The sequence below is a fragment of the Strigops habroptila genome, chromosome Z, assembly GCF_004027225.2.
Source record: "Strigops habroptila isolate Jane chromosome Z, bStrHab1.2.pri, whole genome shotgun sequence".
In the NCBI taxonomy this organism is placed as follows: Eukaryota; Metazoa; Chordata; class Aves; order Psittaciformes; family Psittacidae; genus Strigops; species Strigops habroptila.
In genome coordinates this window covers 25,936,570-25,961,692 of record NC_044302.2, presented here as the reverse complement: position 1 = coordinate 25,961,692, position 25,123 = coordinate 25,936,570, and the positions used below count along the sequence as shown (strand labels likewise).

The 25,123-nt window shown below is 38.7% G+C and overlaps 1 protein-coding gene across 1 annotated transcript in view; it reads left to right on the top strand.

Annotated features, from left to right (window-relative positions):
• The window catches only part of ADGRV1 (adhesion G protein-coupled receptor V1), a 273,160-nt gene that overhangs the window by 189,987 nt on the left and 58,050 nt on the right, over positions 1–25,123 (top strand). The window contains exon 85 of the mRNA XM_030511555.1: positions 3,403–3,581. Coding sequence (XP_030367415.1) covers positions 3,403–3,581 — 179 coding nt within the window. The remainder of the gene's footprint in view (positions 1–3,402; positions 3,582–25,123) is intronic.

Sequence of the window (25,123 nt, the reverse complement as noted above, 5' to 3'; positions counted from 1 at the left end):
GTGCTTATTTTTAAGAATGATTTATTAACAGCGTTGAAAAAGGAATTATATAAAAGCATGCAAACATTCTGAAAGTGAAAGCTGTCGCCATTCTTAGAAGAAGGAAGAAAGGAAATAGCAGTTTTCCCACTGAGACAGGAAAGACTTTATTTAAAATATTTTGCAGCAGATACTTACTGGATATCCTCAGATTATTACTAAATATAAATTAATGAAGAAAGAAAGAAATAAACAAAAGCACCCTACTTTTGGGAAGGTAATTTCAATCAATTGCCTCATTCTAAAAGATAGAAGCTTTAATGAAGTTTGCATTGTCTCATTAGAGTGTTAGTTGAATTTGCAATTAATTTTCAATCTACATCAGAACAAACACAACTTACACAATTGGTCTTCCACCTGAGCAGCTGGGAAATGGACTGTACATTTTATTCTTCTGTAGAAATGGTTATTGTTGCAGCATGGCAACAGGAAAGAATTTGCTAAAATTAGCTGCATTATTTGTATTTCATTGGTTAAATTTTGGTACATCAAAATGGGTTGAAGACAAGAAATTACAATTATCGAGACAGAAATGTTACTGTGCGGGACATGGTGAACTACCCAAACCCACTTGCAGCTTTGCAGCAGCACTGCTTTTAAAGTGTTCCGTGGTAAATGAGGTAAGATAGGTAAATATGGCTAAACAAACACAGAGCAAGGACAAAGGGTACGATTTCTTGGAAAGCAATCTTAGTTGGATGACTGAGAGAAATGTTCACCAGGTTGTCAGAATTAGTTGAACCAACAATCTCTGAGCATAATGGCATAAATCAGTTCAAGGCTTTTGCTGTCTGGAAATGCTTGCAGTGAAGCACAGCCCAGTCAGCACCACAAGGGCATGTAATTTGAAGAATATTTATTGGCATAAGGTGACAAACAGAATCTTGGATAGGTTTTCAAGACCATGTAAAAATTAAGAGAGAAAAAGACTTCATAAAAGAGCAACCAAATCTTTCCACATACGGTGGATGTTTTTTTAAAATATCATTTGCATCTGTTTAATGTTTTCTTCCTGTGAGTGTCCAATAATGGAATTAATAGTTTTAGTGTGTTCTTTAGTGTGCCCTTTCTATACAGGGCAGTTACAATTATATCGTAAGATTTTCCCGTGTCTTTTAAGGAAAACAAACTTTGCCTTTGTTCACATAGTACCAATCACCAAATGAAAATAAAAAAGGTCATAACAATTAGTATATAATTAAATACACTGGATGTATTTATAAAATATCATTCCATAAGGGAGCATTTAAAATGCTAACTAAACTAGCATATATTTTTTTTAAACAAGTTCTTAGCATATGCAATGTGCTTTCTGATTCATGACAGATGGCGTTGTATGTTCATGCTATATAGATCACAGAAAAAAAAAACCTTTTGCAGTAATTAACTTACTTTCTTACTTGCACAGGGAATCCACAATCCACTAATTAAGTACTTGATTGTGAAAATTCAGTTTATCTGAACAAACTGGTAGACAAAGCCTTGGCTGAGGGAAATCTGCAGAGTTTCACAAAGGATAGGAGATTATGCAAAATATGATTATTGCAAATAATAATTTTGCAATTTTCTTGTCACTGTGTATGGATTTTATCTCTCCTAACAATGGACAGCTGCAAAGTAAGTGTATAAATCAACATTATAGTATTAAATCCCTGTCTACACAATGGAGAGAGATGAGTATGATTGGGTGAAGATCAGTGAGTGCCTGGAGGTGTCTGTCCTCTCTCCATTGACTGGACATACAGGCTACAGGCATGAGCTTGACTTAGATGCCCTTTAGGCAGAAAAAGACAAAACTAATCCCTTATTCACCCCATAAAAAAGGCCATAAATAACTACATAGCATGCAAAGCTGTAGCTAGTGATATGTTTGAAGTGGAGGAAGTGAAGAAATATTTTGCAAAACATTTTTATTATGGATACTTTTGGTGTTTATTAGAAAGTAGTAATACAGCAAAAATGCATAACACCTAGGAAAGTGTTTCTAGTATTATCTTCTTAAAGAAAATGCAAAGATCCAAGCAAATCTCTTAAGCATTTAATTTTATTTGAAGAGTTTCCTTACTGATACTACCAGTTCTTTCAAGAGATTTCAACTATTCTGCTTTTAAATTTTGATTCTATATGGTTTTAAATTCTTAGTTATGCTGTTTGATAATAAGTTGATCATAAAAAGACACAGTTTGTTTTAGAGATGCATGTGAATTTACATTCACTTCTTTGCATTTTTCCTCAAACTCTTATACAAATATTACACAGAATCACAGACCATTGAGGTTGCAGGGGGCATCTTGGGACTGTCTAGTCCAACACCCTGTCTTAAGCACAGTCAGCTTGGGCAGGCTGCCCAGGACCATGTTGAGTTAGGTTTTGATTATCTCTAAGGATAGAAACCCCACAACATCTCTGGAGAGCTTAACCCAGTGTTTGACTGGCTTCACAGGAAGGAAGCTTTTTCTTGAGTTCAGATGGAATTTCACATGTATTAATTTGTGCCCATTGCCTCTTGTGCTGTCATTGGGCTCCACTGAGGAGAATCTGGCTCATTCTTTGTCAGTCCCTCCCATGAGAAATTTATACACATGGATAAGTTACCCTTGAGCCTCCTATTCTTCCGGCTGAACAGTCCCAAATTTCTCAGCCTCTCCTCATAGGAGAGATCCTCCACTCTATTAATCACTTTCATGGCCCTTTGCTGGGGTCTATGTCCTTGTTGTACCGGTGAGTCCAAAACTGGACCACAGTCAGAACCACTGATGGAGGTTAGTGCATTTCATAGAATCACAGAGTCTCAGAATGGTCTGAGTTTGAAGGGACCTTAAAGCTCATCCAGTTCCAACTCCCTGCCACAGGCAGGGACACCTTCCACTAGACCAGGTTTCTCAAAGCCCCACCCAGCCTGGCCTTGGACACTGCCAGGGATAGGGCATTTTCTACAAGGAGATACATATAGCTGAACAATAGTGTAAAAAGATTTAATACAGATCAGATTTAGCAATACTATATGTCAGTCTTTTCTGTGAAGGTATGGAAATCCAAGAAGAAAGCTACTTTTACACCACAAAGCTATTCTTGCACTACAGAAGTAATGTTTTCTACTAGACAGGGTGTCCCTTCCTCTCTGATAATCTAATTTCAAATCTAACAAACAGTTACATAAATAGGCGTAGTTCCTTTATAATCAGTCTTTTTTGATTACTTAAGAAACTGAGAACGTAATATTTATGTTGAAAAATGTTGATATATATACACACATATGTTGGGACAGAAATATGCAGTATTATGATTTTCAGAGTGGTTTGTTTTTTGGGATAACTAATCACTCACCAAATCTACTGATTGATATTCTGCATTATTCTTCAGGCTGTTAATTTCTGGTACGTCCTGGTGATGAATGACGAACACACAGAGCGGCGCTATCTGCTTTACTTCCTTTTGAGCTGGGGGCTTCCAGCTTTTGTTGTGATCCTGCTTTTAATTATCCTGAGAGGAATCTATCATCACAGTACAGCACAGGTTTATGGCCTTGTCTACAGTGATCTGTAAGTTTTCCTTTAAAAAAAACATGATCTAGCTATTGTATTCTCTATATTGTTATATACCTAATTTGCTTGCATGTAGAAAAGGGGGCAGACATACACCCAAATGCAGTAAGGGCAGGGGATTCCTTGTTTGGTGGAGATAAAGCAAGAATGTCACCCACATGCAGCGCAGCACTTTCTGTGCAATTGGGCTCTGCTCCGGTTTCTCCACAGTTCCATTCTGAGCTGAGCATTGGCAGAGCCATCTCCAGTGTGTCTGCTTTGTGGGTAAATTATTTATTCTTTTCTAAGACTGTGCAATTTCAGGGTAAAGGATAGAAGTGGCGACTGCTGCAGAAGCGAGCAGAAGAGCATGTTTTTCTTCCATTTAATTTCAGTGTTTAAAAAAACACAACACCAAACCGAACCCAAATCCTCTGTCTCTTAGGTTGTCAAAATATATTCTCTGGTAAACAATGTTACTACATTAACATGTCAAATATATTTTCTGAAGGATTGCTCTTGGAGTACAGAATATACTGTATTCAAACTGTTCCAAATTTGAGCATTCCTGTAATGCCAATAATTAAGACAGTCCTTTGAAAGCTATATATAACCTGAGAAGACTGTTCCAATTAAAACAACACATCTTCATAGAACCTGAGACATTTAGGTGGGAAGATACATAGATAAATATTTATGTTGTCCTTCCTTACCTGTTTTGCTCTGGCCCCTTTTCTGGCAAAGCTAATCTATGATAATAGCTATTCCAGGATACGAGGCTATTATGCTTACTCACTTTGTGTCATAATTACATGCTGCATGCTTTCGTGGGAAAGAGTAAACACTTTTAAATGAAAATTCTTCATTATTTCTGTTTAACACAATAGAAGAATGAACGAATTCCTCTTTTGAGGGTGACTGCAGAGTAGACCCAAATCAGGAGAATATTATATTGTAGAATTCTGTTATAACTGAACATAATTCAGTAGTGGTTTTTTGTCATACAAAGGGAATTACTGTGAGTAGGTAGTAGAATTCTGTATCTGTTTGAATATGTACATATATATGTGGACTTACAGTTACTACTTTTATGCACATATATATGTGTATATATGTACAATGCACAATAAGCAGGGATCTGATTTAGGTCTAAATGAGCTGCACTGGGTACGGTAAGCTGTCTAGCTGTGTTAGCCAAGGTTTAGCCCCACATTAATAGACACCAGCTCTGAACTCAGAAGTGTATCTGAAGTCCACAATAGAAGACCATTTCTGATATTCACACTACATGAGGGAGTGCTGCATAGGTCTATACCATTCCATACACATAGACAGTTCTTTGCAGAACATGGCAAACAAGTTTTGTATTTATCTTCATGTTAAAATGCTTCTCTGTGCATAGTAAACACAAGAAATGTGTGTAGCATAATCAAGTCTTCTGATTGCAATCAGATGGGTTAGTGGTATCATTATGCAGTAAGCCACAGTTTCACAGTTCTTTTGATGTCCATGTCTCATTCCTCAGAAAAAAAAGGAAAATTCCCTAAGTTCTGATAAAGTTATTAAGTAGAGGAAAATTACTCAGTCCAACTCATCTGCCCTAATTAAATATAAAACTTTTCCAACATCTTATTAAAGTGAGCAAATGCCAGAAATCATCCCAAGCTTAGTTGTGTGCTGCTTATTCCAGCTCAGCCAATGTGAACACTGTAAGGAGTTATCTGCAAGGATTTTCATAAATAGCATTGATGCTAATTCCTAATTTGAAGAGCACTTTAAAAGTTGTTCATAATTATACAAAAGAGAACTTTCAAAGCCAGAGTGTGGAAACAAGAACAGATTGGACTACATCACTCGGTTTGTTTTCTACAACACAGGATGTAGTAGTGGAAAAAGTAACAAGGAGATTTCCAAAGTCAAGGTCATTACATAGTAACTTCACAGTGTCAGAAATAGTTTGAGAACAATGGTGTGCTGCTAAGGAGCTCATTTCATGTGAGAGCCATGAGAATGGTTGAAGTAATAAAAGCAGTGAAGCCTGTTATCTTAGCTCTCTCCTTCAGTGATCACTCCTTCAGGCAACTCATTTTTGCATTACTGTGGTGTCTGACCAACTGTTTTATTCCTAACCTGAATGCCGTGGGCACAATTCATGGGCAACGGGATAGCTATGCTGAAAGAACTTCATTTCATACTTGTACTGAACAAAAAATGATTTGAGCTGTATTGGATTTTGTGCTTCAAAAGAAGTATTATGACAGAATCTTCCTTCAGATATGACAAATTCTACACACAAATGCACATATTTTGTACATAACTCCCATAACATGTCAGAGTATAAAACTAACAGGCTGCTAGGGTGATAACAGTAGTATACATATTGCTGGTTATTTTCATAATGAAGGGAGTTTATGTATAGTGTGAACAATGCACTTTTTGGCGTTACATGAATTTTTTTGTGATACTGGTAAATTTGTTCGTATCAATATGCCAACAAGTAGCATAATTTTTTTCAGATTGCAGCTCAATGATGTGTGAAAGAGCTAACTGCCAACAAAGGGCTTTTTTACTCCTCCCTTTGCTAATTCTCCCATTGCTAAAACGAAGAGGTGAAAGGCTGTTTGAATAGGACCAGAAGAGTTGCTGAGGAAAAGCATATTGGCATAACTTGAATGAAAGAAGTAATGAGATAGGCATTTGCATAGGGTCGATTTGAATGCAGGAATAATGGTCTGTCTGTGTATCTGTAAAGAAAAACATGGGGATTATATGAGTATCTGATACAATACCTTTACTAAGGAAAGTAATAAGATTTGATCTTCTCTTAAAAATATGCATTATTTCTCTCATCTTCTTTTAAAAAGACTGTTGAGTTATTTCAGATGCAGGTGTCCATGACTGTACCCCTGCTTAATTTCTGTGTGTTATAATCGTTGGCTAAGTCATGTCATGAAACTTCAAAGTAGGGGCATTCACTGTGTGCAGCTGGCTTGTAGAAGGGTTTTGCATAGGCATTTGCCATCTATCCTGTCTTTTACTTTTTGTGTTATGTTAAAAGTCCTACATGAAAGATTGTCAGTGCTTGTAAATATGAAATTTCTAATGTGTCCCTGAATTTCAAGTACATTGTCTACCCTGGTCTCTAGTAACCATGCTCTAAAATGTATATGCTTGCTTAAGAACTGCCATGGTGGCTGAGGCATTAGTGGGTTTTTGTGATAAGAGATGTCAGCTCTTTTCAACCTGCTAATAACTAAAGTTTGAATTAAGCATTGAACTAGACAGTGTAAAATCACTCTAACGAAAAGTATATTAACCTGCTGTATTTCTGAGATTTTATGTCATACATACAATTTTCCAACCCCTGCAATCACTGTCTAAAATATCTTCTAAAAACATAAATTCTACCTCTTAGAAAAAAGTACTTCCTTTTGTCATTTGTCACTATGACTTTGTCTATGCTGTAAGTAGAGACTTCAGGATAACCTTTCTCTTCCCTTTGCCCTGGTTTGTTTCTTATCTTCTGTCTGATTGTCTCTTTGAGGATTATAAACCAAATACACAATTTGTGTTTCTTCAGAGGAACACTTTAACACCCTTATCCTTTTGAAAATTAATATTTCTTCTTGAATAAGAAAAACTTATGAACAGATGAGTTCACAATAAAACAAGAGTTCAGCTTAAAATCAAATTCCAAAGCTCACTGCAGTTCCCAAAGTTCAATTATTTGCTGTTGTTTGTCCTGCTATAATATGGTTAGCCAGTCATGCCCTCATTTCTTTAAATCTTTTAGCTAATGTTCTCAAAGAGAGTTTAATCATAGCAGTATGTTTAAACTGAGTAGTATATGTCTAATCGGTCTTTTACAGAGGCACAGTTCTGCTGGTATGGTGGAAAGCATATGGAGGCAAATTCAAACTGTAGTTATTGCAAAGAGAGATGTACAGTGCAACGGAGAGGTGAAGAAAGGAATGTAAAGAATTACATAAAAATTAGTTCCCACCAGTTTCATCTGGTCTCACTGGTGGTTCCATTGAAGAAAAATGTCAGCAATATAGGTCCACCATGTACCTTTAGAGGGATTGCATCACAGGGTTTACAGACTGCAGACAGTTCTGGAAAGCAATACAGGTATAGATATAAAACCTTAAACTGGAGAATGACTTGAGACTAGCAACAATTCATTCATCTTTTATGGAGAAAGCTGGGTTTGGGTTCATGACACCTTACACTTATAAAACAAAGAGGCAAGCAAAAGAACTTCTAAAATGGGAATCCCTGTACAATAAAGTACCTTTCTTATTTCTCATGTAACACTGAAAATTTAATTGTCCACACTTACATACAGGTAAAAATGTAAATGCACTTTGAAGTCAGGGGATCCACACCCATTTGAAGGGTATTACCTGAACTCATCTGTTTCTGAGATGAGTTCCACAAACATGAGTTTAAAGGTTAATTATGCTACATTCACTGCACTTGTACACAAAAGATTGTCCAGCGCTATAATAGATGTTATATACATAAAATAAATAAATAAATACATCAGCTTAGAGGATCTTGAACTATTAATTCACGTGGGTGGTTTGAAAACTCTTACCTACAATAGCATTAAAGTGTGGTTTTCATAAACTTGAGAAGTACTCTTGTTGCAGCTTTAACCTTTGAGTCTGACTAGACCACCTTCTTGAAACTGAACTCCCCTAAGAAGACCAAAGGACTGTTTTTATTAGTACAGATAGTCTACACTTCCAAAGATACTCCTGTGTGGCAAGGCGCAAATGCTAGCAGGGTAGCAGGGTTCACATCACTTCTGAGTGTAGTGAAGCAGTGGAAGTAACCTTTGAAAAGGAGAAAACTGGAAGCAATTAGACATGACAGAATACAAATTTAAAAGTTTATAAACAAATATCTCCCTGCCCATTGTGTCCTTGCGAAAGCTGATCAAGCTGGTTTTCAAGCACGGCTTTTGTCACGCTTTAGCCTATCTTTTTTAATTGAAGCAAACTATAGTTTCCTCTAGTTCCCAGTACATTTCTTTTGTTGTTTCTAAGATATGGCTATCTGCTCTTTGCACTTCTAAGAGCTCTTTCGCTCTGCCAACGCCTCCAGATTCTAGAGGCATCTCTTTTAAAGGCAGTATCATTTATTTGTCCAAGGGAAGAATGATCTGCCCCCTCATCAGGTCCGACCTGATTCATTCAGTTTCCTCTTTAACATTCCCTGTGGCAATCAAGCTGAGCACAGAATAGCCACATGTACCATTACAAAACTTCAGAATTATAGAAGTAACCGTGTATTTGGTTTCGGTGATAGTGATATAACATTTCACAGCAGAAAAAGGGTAAGATAAATTTTCTCACAAATATATTTTCTTTGCAATGTATCATCTGCCATGATGAGAAATAATGAAAAAAGATTGTACACCAAAATTCTTTTCTAGAAAAACCCCAAACATTTCTATCTCCTCTACAGTCCAGCCCAAGGCAGAGGTTTTTCCTTTGAGAGGGGGTCAGACCTTGATTTCAGACAAAACAGACAGTGCAGTTGCTGTGTGCATGCTTAGTTTCCTTGAACATATAATGCCCTGCTGGGTTGCAACACAAACTAAAATAGAACATGGAGACAACTAATGCTCGAAGGTATTGTCTTACTTGGTTTGCATAACACCTGTATGCTGGGAGCTATACACTGCACAAAAGTACAGATAGTCTACACTTCCAAAGATACTCCTGTGTGGTGAGGTACAAATGCTAGCAGGGTAGCAGGGTTCACATCACTTCTGAGTGTAGTGAAGCAGTGGAAGGCTTGAAAGAGGCACAAATGTATAAATGATTATGCCTTGCTTGTATATTTGGTGTTACAGGCAGTGCATAAAAGTTGGGTACAATGAGAAATGTTTACTTTAAAGTCTTGCCAGGACTGGAAGTTTGAATGGTAAGGCCCATCAAAGATTTCTTAAATGAGTTTGAATTTATAGGGATATAAGTTTGAACTCACAGGGATAGGTGGGAGGATGGGGACAGTCTGGGCTCAGGGCCCAAAGTAAACAGAAACATAAGATATCATAATTCATGACGAGTTGTCTAAGTACTTCTCTAAGGTTAATATGTTTTGATGCTGTTATAAGGATAAAAATTTCCTGAAGGAGTTTTCCAGACACTACTTTTTTTTCTTAAATTTTATTTCAGAGGCGACAACTCCGCAACTTCCAGTTATCTATTGCCTTCACTTACAAGGAGGATCCCATAAACCTTAATTATTTGTTACAGATAGAGCCATGCTTTCTCTCTAACCAAACACTAGCCAGACTGGTGCACCAACACTTCATCTGGTCAGACTAAATACTGGACGCTGCTTTGGGTCTCACCAAATTGGATGTGTCTCAGTGCTGGGACACATCCTGGGCACAGATCCCTGGCTTGCTAGCTGTTCACCAAAATGGAGCCCTGCCTTCTTAAACCCAAGGACTTGTGCCACTACCAGTTATAGGAATTTTTTAGCTTGAGCGAGCTAATTTCTGTCCAAGTATTTGGATTAAATCTCATGTCCCCCTTCACATATTACTTCAAAAGCACTGTATTTAGTCCTGAGTCTTAGAAGAACACCAGACTTTTACAGGCAGGAATAGTTAAGAAAATAGCTAGAAAAAGCATTCAGGGATTTAACTGGGCTGCCAGATGTGCTAAGAGAAAGAGATTTATACCACGAATGGATGTGGAATTCCCATCCCCTAACCCCCAAGCCTTGCTTTATAATCTGCGTGGACTTGGAAATGTCTCTCTGCATTGTCCTCTCTCTCTCTCCAGCTTGTGCTTCCTGTTATCCCAATTTATTCACCTCCTTTCTCCGCAGTTCCCTGGCAAACCCTCTAGGATTTCAGAGCTTCTGCAAGCCACCATAGCTAGAGCTTAGTGCAGAATGAGGCTTGCACGTCTGAATGCGAGGCTGAATGCTGCGTGAACCACTTGGATGAAGCAGCAGGGGGGAAAAAGCCTGCATTTTTCACAGGCTGATTTCTCACCATTCACTGTTTTGCCTGTCTCAGTAGGGTAAATTAGCCCATGCTGAGCTCAGTGCTACTGTGGGATAAATCTTTCTGATGAACCAAAGCCACGTGGGTTGTGAGTACACAATACAGACATCCCTATATACGTATATATGTATAGACTGGCCAAATTGCCTTACTTCTCTGATCTATAGCAACAGTTAAGAGAGTACAAAGTTTGGCCTTTTTGTATTCTGTACTCATGCTTTATTTTCTGAAGTCCTTCATTATTTCAAATGAAGCTGCCTAATGTGCTACCCACTGCTAAGGATTATTTAAAAACACTGCTAAATGTGATGGCTTTAATTACCTTTTATTTATCCCTCATTACCAACATATGTGTTCAGTGGAGGAAAATAGTTGGGGGCAGGGGCTTGAATGCTTTTTATATCTTGGTAAATATTTACTGTTAATGTTAAGCAAATGTTAGCACATCAGAAACAGGCAAAACCACTATGTTATGCTTTTAAAGCATTAAAATAAAGAAAGATAAATTCTGGCTGGTTTAAGTGATGGAATTTTGAAAAGCGAGTAGAGATAAATATTTGTTATTAACGTAAATTTCCCAGCCACTGTTAAGTTCTGACAAACCAAGGTAGTTTTAAAATGTTGCAAGGTTAGGTTTTGGTAGGTGAAAGTTGCACTCACAAATGACTCTGGGGCCTGATCCTTCAAGCAGGTTCAGTAAGATGATGCGATTTTTGTGCCCAAGCAAAACTCCAGAGACTTCTTTGAAGCCTGTGTAGTACTATGGTAAGAGTAACAGAGAATGTCTGAAGGAGGAAGACTTGCATCCTTGCCACTGACAGCTTTTAAAAGCTTCGTATTTCCTTTCAGACTGTGTAAGAAATTAGCAAGATAGTCCCTCCTACTTTATGATCTTTAATTAGCAGAATACCACCTACTGCTACTAAAAAAGCTTGTTCGCAGTTTATCTGTTTTCCAACAGCTTAAAAAAGCCTTCATCTGATATGCTATATTATAGCAGGAAATGCTAAAATAAGCCATCATGAGATCAATAGAGGCAGCTGGCTCAAACTACTTTATTGACACTGACATGCTGTTTATAGTAAGTTTATATATCTAACCTCTTGTATTTGATCTTCCTAAAAAGTAGGAAAAAAGTTTGTTTGTTTTTTATCTTCACCAGAGGATTATTCTGCAATAGGTCGATTTTGTGCTCACATTTTAGTTGTGTGAAGTCCACGGACACTGACCGTATTTAGAGCAGGGTGCTGTGATGTGGAAGGCAAACTGTTGTGTGCGCTAAGTAACAGCACCAGTAATTAAAAGCTTATCTCACTGATGACTGATACCTCTAAGTGCTAAGTTACCTCTGAGAAATAGGAGTGCAGCTTTAGCAGATTGATTTGTAGTAGTGATACTAAATTTATTTGTCAGTGTGGCTTATACAGAAGCAGTATGTCTGATGGAGAAGCTGCAACACAAGCAGTTGTAGTGTATGCTTATCCTGGACATTTATTATGTTACAACAAAACATGCAGATTAAAAAAAAAGCTTACATACTAAATACTGCTTTGAAGCATGAACCCCCTCCCCACACACTTTTGCATGATATTTTGTTAATCTTCATGCCAAACGGAAGGGCTGTGAACATATGCTTCATTTTCATTTGACAGTTTGCATGTGGAAACATCTCCTTTTTCAGCTAGATTTGTACTAAAATCCTTGGTTTAAAGAGTGGATAGGAAAAGTAAGCAAATTGGTAGTGTCTGCCCTAAAAGCTAGTACAAGGGGAACATTTGTCTTACATGTGAGAAAATGTAACAAATATTAAATAGTAACACCCACCACCACCACCACCCCCAAATAACCATAATAATAGATCACTGTTTCAAAACCATTGGTGATGGCTGACACACATAAGGAAGAAACCTTAGATGTAAACAGGAGCATTATTAACAGAAATCAGACACACAACTCCTTATGTAATTTTAAAATGTCAGTGTTTTAGCAAGAATCCTGCTCTAAGAGATTCCAAGCAGGTTTCCACCAGCTTTTTTTCCTGGTCAGATGCTGAAGGCTACAAGTCTTTTGGGATGACCTGCCTGGGGACTCCAGAGCTTCCAGTGCCTAGAAGCCCAAGCTGTATTAATGCAGTGCTTCTGCTAGGTCCTTGCTGCTTCTCCTTTCATAATTGGTGCTTCCTTAGTATTTACTTTCACAGAAGGAAAAAGCAAAAAGCAAAAAAGTAGGTATAAAATTGTTCAGAGAAATTTCCAGAGGATGGTATAATGAGAAGACTGAAACACAGTGGGCCATATTCTAAACCAGCAGATGACACTTGCATTATAGAAGAGCATTGCTTAGGCATTTTACTTTTCCCCTTTTCCCAACTGTTTACTCTACAGTAACAGCCGCAGTAGAGAAAAACAAGGAAATAGTTTTTTGCTTTGTTATGCAATAGGTCTGGTTTATTGACATGACTTTTATTGCACATGCTGACTCAAACTGAATCTTCTGTACTTTGCTTCTTCAAAACAGCATCTTGGCACTTCTTCATTCTTTGTCCGTGGTGGGCTGGATTTCACTGTTTTCTACTGTTGATAGTTACTCTGTGAGTAAATCCATTAAGGAATATGGTGCTACTCATAATGAATTTTTACATGGGAGTAAAGGTGATGAGGTCAGATTGCTAGCAGTAATTCCTATTGATGTTGATTTTCAAAAGATTGCTCGGACAATCTGTCTAAATGTGAACAAGAACGATCAAGTCTTGGCTTGATTTCTGGCAATTGTAAGTTCCGCTGCTTTATGAGTTTACATTTCTTAACCAAAATGGTCCAGATGGGTTTCATTACCTTATTTTCCCCTCCTTCTTCTCCTCTTCCCCTCACTCTCTTTCCTTTTTCTTTTGCTGTATAAAGAAACTAAAAGGAAATTAAGTAATGCCGGGGGTTGACTTTCACATTATCTACAAAATCTGGAAAAACTGTTATTTAACATTTCGTATTTAATTTCAAACTGACAACCAGTAAAAGAATTAATTTCCCCATGTTGAATTATATATATGAAATCAAAGGTAAGGACCTGCTGCTGAGCTAATCTGCATGAGGTATAAACTGATCTAAATTTATCAAACACAAACGCAGCTTTCATTTTTGTTCATATCACAACAGCAGGAGTGTGGGCAGGAAGATATTTCTTGGGTTGGTCATTTTCCCATCATCCCAGTAAGGTGACAGAGGTCAATTACAGCACTAAATCAAAGGGGGTCAGTCTAGCTCTGCTGTGCTTTGGGCAGCAGTAATTAATTACAGAAGTCTCAAATGTACTGGTACAAGCGGGTGACTTGTTTCTCAGCTATATGGGACTCTTTGGGGCACTTTTTATGGTTCTGAGATTTGCTTGCTTTGACTTATGAGCAGATGATGTTCCAGTGAAAAGCCCCTATTTATTTTTAAAGTTTTCCAGAGAAACCTTCCTATTTTCCTTTAAAACCTTCCAGACAGAGGGAAAATGATTAAACAAAAGCAGAAGTAATAGTATGGTGTAACCTGCTGCAGCTATAGGGAAAGCACTCGCCTATCTAATTTTTTTCCAAAGAATTCCATAGATACATACTTTCTCAATCAACTGTTTTGCTGAAATTACAGGGTGAAAAGTGTTTATCTATCTCCCCTTCCCTCCGATTCCAGTTCTTGCACCCCATCTCTTAGGTAAGTAGGGCAAATTGAACCAGGCTCTTTTACACTTTGACACCAAAATTTTTGTAAAGTCACCAAGACCACATCTAATTGTAACACAACCTGTGAAACAGCTAGTGGAACACTGTGGCCACGGGGTTATGAAGAACTTACACATCATAAAGAAAGTAAGATTTCTTGAGAAGGTGTGCAGAAGTGCTGTAACATGTGCTGGAACATGCAGCTCCAGCCAGGCAGGTATTTTTGGGGCAGAGGCTCAGTGTTTGCTAGGGGGCTGTGCCAGGTCTTTGCTAGGTGCCCCGTCTCGCCTGGTGAGCTGCGCTGGCTTTGGGATGTGTGGATGCAAGCAGCAGCTTATCTCAAAGCCTGCTTCTGTCACACACCAAACAGTGCGCAGCTTTTGATAAGAGGCATGGGAGTGTAGTCATCCCTCTGGAGGCTCACAAGTTTATGTTTTTCATGCTGCTGGTGAGGAAAGAAACCAGTACTTCCTCCAAAGCAGTAACACTGCGAGCTTCCACCCTGCACACGCTGTGCTGAGAGCTGTGTCTGCTTGGAGGGGGAACCACCTTGAAAACCCCAAACAAGGGTTTGACAGGCTGAGAGAGCTGGGCTTGTTCAGCCTGCAGAAGAGAAGGCTCCTTAAGGGGAGACCTTAGAGCAGCTCCAGTGCCTAAAGGGGCTAAAAGAAACCTGGAGAGGGGCTTTGTACAAGGGCCTGTAGGGACAGGACAAGGGGGAATGGCTTTAACCTGACAGAGGGGAGATTGAGATGATGGTGAGACACTGGCACAGGGTGCCCAGAGAAGCTGTGGCTGCCCCATCCCTGGCAGTGCTCAAGGCCAGGTTGGACGGGGCTTGGAGCAACCTGGTCTAGTGGAAGGTGTCCCTGCCCGTGGCAGGGAGTTGGAACTGGATGAGCTTTAAGGTCCTTTCCAGCACAAACCATCCTCTGATTCTATGAAAATAGGAGAAAGTATCTGGTACATCTGATTTATATTTTGAGCAGGTAACTTCAATAAATGGCACTGTGGTAAAGGGAAAAGCAGCACTGATTTATCACTGAGTCAAAGGGTGTTATTGGACCTTTCAAAGAGGCATGACACAGCCCACATCCTGCTAACATCACCCTGGCAGGATGCGGTTGCCCAGCACCTCTCCTATCTTTGGAAAACCCTTGCCACTTTTTTTTTTTTTTTCTTTTGACTTGCAAACAAACTGTGTGCTTAACCCATGTTGCCTAAATTATGTGGCTTGTATCAAATTCTAAGCTGAACTTTGATTTTCTTAAATTGAGTTGTCATACAGCGTTATAAAATAGATAGAATTCTGATTTTATTAAAAAAAAATCTTCGGAAAGTATTCATTGCACTCTGGAAATTTGTAACTAGACAGTTTCAGATTTTAAAGTGGTATACATATATATACATGCTCTTACTAGAAATATTTTGCTTCTTTCTTTCCATAAAAACATGTAGGCAGCTGTGAGAATTGTGCCTTAACTGCAAAGCAATGGATCCTAAATACCGCATGCATTGAAATTAAGGAGTGTATGATGATTTTTAGAACACTGGCACTCTGCTGGAGTTACATTTTGTGAAGCCAAATGTTTTCTAATGTTAGTGGGTTCCCTGTTACTCATATTGAATCATAGAATCATAGAATGCTTTAGGTTGGAAAGGACCTTAAAATCATCTAGTTCCAACCCCCTGCCATGGGCAGGAACACATCATGCTATCTATTATGCACTTCTGAAATTTAATATGACAGACAGAACAGTTGTAAATTTATACTTCTCTCTGCATTGAAACTATTTAAATGTCAGTTCCTGTTGCTTCCAGTTCTGGAAAAAAGCAACCAACCAACCAAACAATAATAACAACAACAAAAAAAAAAATCCCAAAACAAAACCTTTCTGTAATTTAAAAAGTAAATTTGCTAAAAATAAGTAGGGTTTTTACCAGAAGATAGGACATTTAGTAAAGCTAAGAAAATGGTAAAACAAATTAGAAATGTTACAAAATGCATCAGCATTTATAAAGATTTCTCTTTTTTAAACAGAAACAATACAGTGTTTGCTGAATTTTTACAGTAAGCTCAAGATGGTGCTGTTACTGATAAATGAAGAACTCTAATATAAACGAATATTCCTTCTGATAAGTGAGCCACAGGCAACCCTTCCCCGTACTAGTGAAGGTTTTTTTAAAACCGTGTCTCATTTCTCACCAGAAACAACACAGCCAGAGAATCTCCAGCTCTAAGTGTTAACAGAAGCTTTTGCATTATGTAGAGTTTTGTTTGTTTCATACAATCCCAGGCTGGTTTGGCTTGGAAGAGACCTTAGAGCTCATCCAGTTCTAACCCCCTGCCATGGGCAGGGACACCTTCCACTAGACCAGGTTGCTCCAAGCCCTGTCCAACCTGGCCTTGAACACTGCCAGGGATGGGGCAGCCACAGCTTCTCAGGGCAACCTGTGCCAGGGCCTCAGCACCCTCACAGGGAAGAACTTCTGCCTAAGAGCTCATCTCAATGTGCTGTCTGTCATTTTGAGCTACTCTCTTGTTGCAGAGCAGATAATAAATAAATAAATAACCTATTTCCTCAGAGGAACCTCTTGCTGAAATAAACTCTTGCATACTGGAGAGTCATCAAAATATAGAGGTATTAGGTCTTCATTTATATAATTTCTTACATTAACTACTGAAATATGACTACCACAGTGTGATCTTGGTATTTCAATATACATTACTGGCTGATTTTAGTTTACATATAAACACTGTAGTACGATTGTAAGGAAATACATTCTCCTAATCATCATTGGCTTTTCTGTAGAAGTTTGATCCTACCACTGTAAGACAAGACAAAGAAATAAAAATTCTGGTGTGTCAGTTTTTAGGACCAACTTGAAACACTATAAAGGGGCCTGCTTCCCTCCTACTGTGAGGTATCTACTATCACCCAAAATTAGCGATTTCACTAGGTGGCCTAGAATTGAGGAGGTTACTACTTGTCACTTTTGAAAACTTTTAAATTTTAAAATTCCTTTTAAATTCTAAAACGACACCTCAAATTCCAGATATGCATGTCAAATAACAGAGCTGCAAGGACTGATAGGACCCAAGAGTAAAGTGACACAGACTGGTTTTTAGTTACCTATTCAACTTTCTCTTTAGTTACCTATTCAACTTTCTCCCTACACAGCTCTTGGTCCTGGTATCTGCTGTGTTCTCTGCAAAGAGGCTTCTTAGCATTAAAATGTATTTGTTCATGTGTTTTTCTTTTTGGGTTTTGGTTTGGGGTTTGGTTTTTTTTTCAATTTGAAGTATCTGAAGCAACACGAGAGCTGGATTGAAGCAGCCAGGGGAGTATTTTTATACCACAAAACTGAGGGTATGCATGGTGTGCCCTCACAGGTGGCACACAGGCATTTGTGATAGCCTGTATTGGGTCTGGCTGAGATGAATTTTCCCCATTGCAGCCTCATAGTGCTATGCTGTGTATTGATAGCTGGCAAGGTGCTGATAACACATCAGTGTTTTGGCTACTGCTGGGAAGTGCTGCACAGCATCAAGGCTGTCTCTCCAGCATCCCCCTTCACCAGCAGGCTGGGGTTTGCCAAGAGCTTGGGAGGGGACACAGCCAGGACAGCTGACCCCAACTGACCAAAGGGATATTCCATACCATATGACATCTGCTTGGCAAAAAAAGCTTAAGGGGAAAGAAGAGGAGGAACATTCGTTGTCCCAACGTTTGTGTTCTGGACCAACCACTATATGTACTGAAGCCCTCCTTCCTGGGAAGCTGCTGGACATCACCGGCTGATGGGAAGTAGAGAATAAACTTTTTGTTTTCCTTTGCTTCCACATGCAGCCTTTGCTTTTGCTTTATTAAACTGCCTTTATTTTAACCTATTAGGTTTTTTCCACCTTATTTTCTACCCCCTCTCCATCTCACTGAGGAGGGGAGTTACAGGTGGGCATCTGGAGTCCAGCCAAGGTCAGCTGACCACAGAGCCCTAAGGCCTGGAGTAGGGCTGGAGTAGCGTTGATTGATAGACTGTAGAGGATGGAAGGAGTCTAATCTGATGTTTTGTCAGAAATTACTTTTTTGACTCCGTCTCTCTCTACCTACGTATAGTTTTGAAAATCCCTAGTTGGAGCGATGCAAAAGAGAGTTAGGCATCTTGGATCTTAAGAGCCCATGCTTGACCATAAATCCCTAGATCTTCATTTGCCTGCATTAAGTCAATATTGATTGATTTTTTCCTAAATCCTTGTTTTAACTTTTCACTTACCTGATCAGACACATTGTGCCAACAGTGGACCAATGTTTGGTTGAAAAATATTGTCTCAAGCTATATTTACATGTAAATTCATCCATAAAGACAGACCAACCTGATTCTTTAAGCACTGTCCTGGCAGCTGTAATCCCCTATATTCTACTTTTTGACCTGGCACTAACATCCTCAAAAGCCCTGTAAAAATTATTTTACATTGCTAAGTTTTCTTTCTATGCTGCAAATTGGAAATTGTAATTTTATGGCCTATGCTTAATATATAATAAGTATAGATGATAGAAGCATTACTCAGTACTATCTTTTCATGCCATCCTGTTACTCAGAGCACACATGAAAACAATGGTTGCTTTCTGAAGGCCTAGGAAAAAGAATGTAATGGTTGGCATACGTCCATGCCTACTGTATTGCCTTTTGCAAAATCAAAAAGAACAACCTTTGCTGATGGATTGTTTTAGAATTCTCTTGTTTGTGTCTTATGCAAATCTTTAGAGAGAGATTGTCTAGCCAGTACCAGGATGCAAGACATATTATCAATGAAAGTTAAGTTTTTGGTAAATGTTATTTTGAGTACTGGATGAAGTAAACACTGCATTGTTAGACTGGAGCTATACAGGTGATTTTCATCCTTGGGCATTGGAAGGATTACTTTTCCTACTATGCAGATTGGATTGTGCAATATTTTAGTCAGTTATGGATATAAATGAGTTTGCTTATCATCAGAGGCTTTGGCAGGCAACATCCCAGTAAAGTAGCAAATAGGATGTAAATAAAATACATGCTAGGCATGTTCTCTGGATGTGTGCAGGTAGCCTGTGCATGGGCATAGTTTGCAGGTATTGGGAGAAAGGAAAGGCAAGGTGAGTAAAGGAAAGAAAAGGAGTAAAATTGAGAAATTATCAGTAGTGAAAAAAGAAAGCTCAGCTCATCTTCTCTGTTTCCTGTTGTGGGCTTTGTTCTGTGGATAGCCTAGGAAATGTTTAACAAGTGTTCACCAGAAGAGAAAGCTTTGTCTACACTAGAACTGAAAGTCAGGGGCTTCATTGGAAAGAACGGTTCAAGCACAGAAACAAGAGCTGCCTAACGTCTTTCATTGTAAGGCATGTGCTTTAGCTACTTCTATTTTTTTTTTTGCCCAAGCATTAATTACTAGGCTTGAAAGTACCTTGCTAGTTTGTGTCTGGATCCTCTTTTAAGGTACCTAGCTCTGATCCTCGTGGATCTGCTAAATACAGCTAATCCCTTCTGTGACTACTCTGGTAGCCAATCTTGGAATAGTTTGAGCCCCTGGGCTTATGTTTTCTAGCAAGAAAAATGTATTACAACATGGAGAAAGTATCCTGCTTTTGCTTTTTGCCTACTCCTAGGTTGCCTCTTCCTTTGCCTACTTGTAGTTTGCCAATACTTGTTCCTTCTCTTTAGAAACAAGCAAGCCAACCAACCAAACAAAACAATTTTTTTCAGTCTGTCCAGAGTGGAGCACATTTGTAAGACCTGTGGTAGCCTTCACAGCTTTACTGTGAACTTTCATTATTTAATTCACGTTTTTTAAATGTGCCAAAGCCAGAGACAGCTTGCCAATGCAGTATTTGTAATTCTGACTAGAGCAGAACGATTACTTCCTATGTGCGGCAGCATATACTGCTGTTTATACATCCAAGTATGACATTTACCTTTTTGGAACAGAATAAAGTTACGAATCATGTTCTGCTTAAATGTGATCACCAGTAATTTCCATATTCTTTTCTGCAGAATTAAGAGCTAGCCAGTGAGTGTGGTAGGTCTGTAGTAGGTTTTACATCTGCTTTCCTCGCATTGCATCCTACTGTGTAATTCACATAGTGTCAGAAGTTTCCAAGTGCATTTATAAACCAGACCCGTAACCCCATGAAAGAATGAAATGAAGTTTAAATGATGTAGTCCATTGTCCAGAAAAGCATTTTAATTTTTGCTTTTTAATTCTTCATGGGCTGAATGTTTTATCATGTCCCATATTTGTTTAATTTCTGACCTTTGGAGCAACGTTGGTACATATATAGTCATCTCAAATTTCCCTATATATTCCAAGACATAAAAAAAGATGTCAGTAGACTATGTTCTCAGCTAAATTTTTCCAAATTCTTAGATGAAATTTCTCAAGGAATCATGTCTTTAAAATGCCCTTCAGATGTTGTTCAACATCTTCCTTGGTTACTAATGAAGTGGAAAATATTAGATTTACCTCATATAATACAAGCCTGGGATAAAGGAGCCTCCATTCAAATTTACCACAGCACAAAGCTGGGAAAGAAGTACATTGAATGTCAGTTGTAATTCATAATGTTACTGGTATCTTAGATCTCTTCTGAAAAAGTAGTATGGTTTTCAGTGGGAATATGTGGAAAGAATTGTATCTTGCCAAGAATCATTAGCTATGCAAAAATAGGATGGAGAATAACTACTGGCTGTTTACCAGTTCTTCGCAAAAAGATCTTGTGCTAGTGCAGATGATAAAATGAGCATGAGTCAACAACCTTGTGCTACGGCACAAAAGGCAGAAATAGTATTGGTCTGTAGGTAAAGCAACTTAGTCTTAAGGACACATAAATTCCTTCTGCTGTAGTCAGAAGGAATTTTTGACTACTGAGTAATAAGTATTCAGATGTACTGAGATGAAATCCTACCAAAGGTGCTGGATCTCATAATTTAATTAATACATTAACAAAGTAGTGTAATCAATGAGACCGGCAAAAGTCTTCAATATAAAGTATGATCAGAAAGACTGAAAGATCTAGGACTGCTCAGTTAAAAGAAGACTGGAGGGGAAAATTGTAGCAATTTACAAGTACATAGAGAAATTTTGTGTCAAATAAGGTAAAAATACATGTTGGCTATGCCAAGATGTAACATATGTATACCGCACCAAGAAATAGTAAAGTTTAACCCTGGGAAGTGGTCTCTAGAGGTGAGTGCTGTGGGGCAGTGAAACAGGATTCTTGGAGAGGTTTTGTGGTGTTTATCAGGCTAGACAGATATCAGGCAGTAATGACATAGGGTGTGGTATAGGGAAAGGCCTTTTTATGGGGAGCCTTTTTATAGCTGTTTAGTTCTAAGCCGCAGTACAAGTTCCTTCAATAAAAGGTTCAAATGGACAGTGAGTAATTTCTGATGGTACATCAAAAATATTTTCAAATTCTCACTCATGTTGAACTGCCCCATAGCTGTATTCTTGATACCATCACAGGCCAACACTTGCTGCAATGTTAAGTATCAAGGAGGCATCTGTTACACATGTAGTTGTCTTTTGGCTGGGTTGTAAATTTCCTATCTGCGCAGTAAAGCCCCAGAAAACATCCAAATAAGTGCTGCACCACCTTCCATTGCCCAAGGCACCCATAAAACACATCTGGTTGGGCCACTGTCTTTAATTCAGTTTTCCACTGAGTTTTAAAAAGTGTTAAGGCTATGTTTTCAGGGTGTTGTGTGGTCTGTTTTTAGTGTATCTAGAAGACTGCATGAAGTGGAATGAAGACTATGGATCTAAAAACATGTGCCTTTGTCACTGTAAATTCTGTAAAATCATGTGGATATCTCCAGAATCTTATCTACTCAGGAAACAGAAACTTCTCCATTGTGAATGTGAGTTGAATTTCTGCAGGAACTAGTGGCTGTCATCTGAAATGTTACCCATTTTAAGCTTAGCATATGTTTTCCAGCTGATTTTCTTCACATCAGTTATAGAATCGTAGAATCCCAGACCGGTTTGGGTTGAAAAGGACCTTAAAGCTCATCCAGTTCCAACCCCCTGCCACGGGCAGGGACACCTTCCACTAGACCAGGTTGCTCCAAGCCCCGTCCAACCTGGCCTTGAACACTGCCAGGGATGGGGCAGCCACAGCTTCTCAGGGCAACCTGTGCCAGGGCCTCAGCACCCTCACAGGGAAGAACTTCTGCCTAAGAGCTCATCTCAATCTCCCCTCTGTCAGGTTAAAGCCATTCCCCCTTGTCCTGTCCCTACAGGCCCTTGTCCAAAGCCCCTCTCCAGGTTTCTTGTAGCCCCTTTAGGCACTGGAGCTGCTCTAAGGTCTCCCCTTAAGGAGCCTTCTCTTCTGCAGGCTGAACCAGCCCAGCTCTCTCAGCCTGTCTCCAGAGCAGAGCTGCTCCAGCCCTCGCACCATCTCCATGGCCTCCTCTAGAGTTGCTCCAACAGCTCCACGTCCCTCTTGTGTTGTTACCCCAGAGCTGGAGGCAGGACTGCAGAGGGGGTCTCCCCAGAGCGCAGTAGAAATATAAGTGCCTTTTTGAAAAAAAAAACCCAAACCAACACATACAACGAAATGGTCCTTATGTTTCTTTCCCTGTCAGGGGAGTGGAAAATAAAACACAGGGCAAACATCAACCTTGTTGCCTAATGTATTTATGGAAAATGACTACTGTTAAATTGTGGTAGATGTCCATGTGCATAAAATGTTGGCAGTCCTGAGCTGCGTATGAAGTGTACATGGATCAGAGCCTCTAGCGTAGTGCTAAGGGAAATAAAATACTACACCATTACCTGGATGCTTGCTGCCTTGGGTTTGTACAAAGGTATTTGATATGATGAACAGCAGTATTCCAAAACAGGCAGAAAGTTGGAAGAAGGGGCCAGAGGGAGCAGCATAAACTCCTGTAAGAATTATCGCACTAGATGTACGCCCACACAGGAGCAATTTGTCAGCTGAATGTGCAAATGAACATATAGCAGAGAACTGAGTTTATTGGTGATTCTGAGATGCAGTACAAGAGATCAGATCTTCTCAGGGTTATGCTTGACAACTGTGTCAAAATTAAAAGCCCAGAGTTTCCACCTATTATATACGTATAATGTTCTCAAAAAAGGGTTGATTACCAAACTATTATGCTGCCCAAAACATCAGACGCAGATAATAAATATCTAGGATAAATTCATAAAAGAAAGACATTTTATGTTTTGTTTTGTTTGTTAGATACATGTCATACACAATTTGCTGCAGATAATTTGTCAGATTAGCAACTTTTTAGCAACTAATTATCTGCACAAAATGTTTCCATTGTCTGGCCTGCACTGCAGTTAGCAGAAAATGGTTGTGCATTCTAAGAAAAAATATGAAGTACCAACTCAAGGGTAGTGTAGCAAAGCTAAGATCTGGAACAGAGGAAGTTGCTTTTTAAGAAAGGCCAGAATGTGTGAATATGCAGAAGTATATGTAGATTATAACCAAACTTGTGTATTTTAATTTTAAGCAGTGAATACTTTGTGAAGAATTTGCTGAGGAAGCATGAATAAGCAATTCAAGCTTTCCTTTTTGTTAGGTTATTTTAGGTACACACATTTATTTCTTTATGTGGAGGTGATGAAACACAAATGTAAGTGCAAATTCAGGTGTCTGACCTTTGCCTTTTACTTTCCTGATGTAACATGTACAATATGGGGAAATTCACATGGTGCCATAATTCCCTGTTTTCTGTGCTGGGCTGCCCGCCAACCAGCTGTGCCTAAAACGTGGGAGAAGCACAAGAGTTGTAGAGCCTTGTGCGCAGGATTAAATGATTATAGTGAAAATGAAAATAAATAGTAAATTAAAAATTGCAAGAACAATAGTAGTAATAACAATGATAATAATCTAGCTCTGGAGAGAAATTCACATGAAAAGTAAGTCACAGGAGTCAGCTAGGTTGGAAAAGACCTTTAAGATCATCAAGTCCAGCCTCTACCCCAGCACTGCCAAGGCCACCACTGAACCGTGCCACTACGGGCCTTGTCTACACAGTTTGTGAACGCTTCCAGGGACGGTGACTCCACCACTGCCCTGGGCAGCCTGTTCCAATGCCTGAGCACCCTCTTGATGAAAAAACTTTTCCTAATATCCAGCCTAAACCTCCCCTGGCACAGCTTGAGGCTGTTTCTTCTTATCCTATCACTTGTTAAAAGTCAGAAGATTTTTGCTGACAAAACTAAATGAGAGCACTGGGTATTTAATAGACAAGAACACTTTCAATTTTTTGGTCAAACTTAACTTTTCTTAGTTTCGAGATGCATTTCAAGGAGATTGTCCTTAGAATTCAAGACATAATGACGGAATGAAACTGTCTTTAATACATTGATCTGTTTTAAATCTTTCTTGCACATTAGGGAACACAATATGCCAGTTCTTTCATTTTATAACTTCCTGCATTTTTTAATAGTTCTTATTTCCTTAACAATGTTGCGTGGTTATTTTTGCCTTTTTTTTTGCTTCTTTTTCCTTTTTTATTATTAATTATGTAATGGCACTAACAAATAGTTCCAGTATACATCTTGTCAGTTGTTAATTTGGTTAATAGGAAGTCACAGAAACTTTGTAATAAAATGCCAGTCTTTGAAGAAGCTAGCAGTATTTTATTTTTCTTGTGCCCATTGCAGAAGGTGTGTATGTTAGCTGTAAGTTTGGTGATGTTTTTTTTGCTATTACTTAGGTTCAGAACAAACAAAACAGAAACCTTACAGTTAGTTACCCAAGAAAGAAATACAAAAATTACTTCATTGTGCACAATGGCTTCATCTTTCATGGA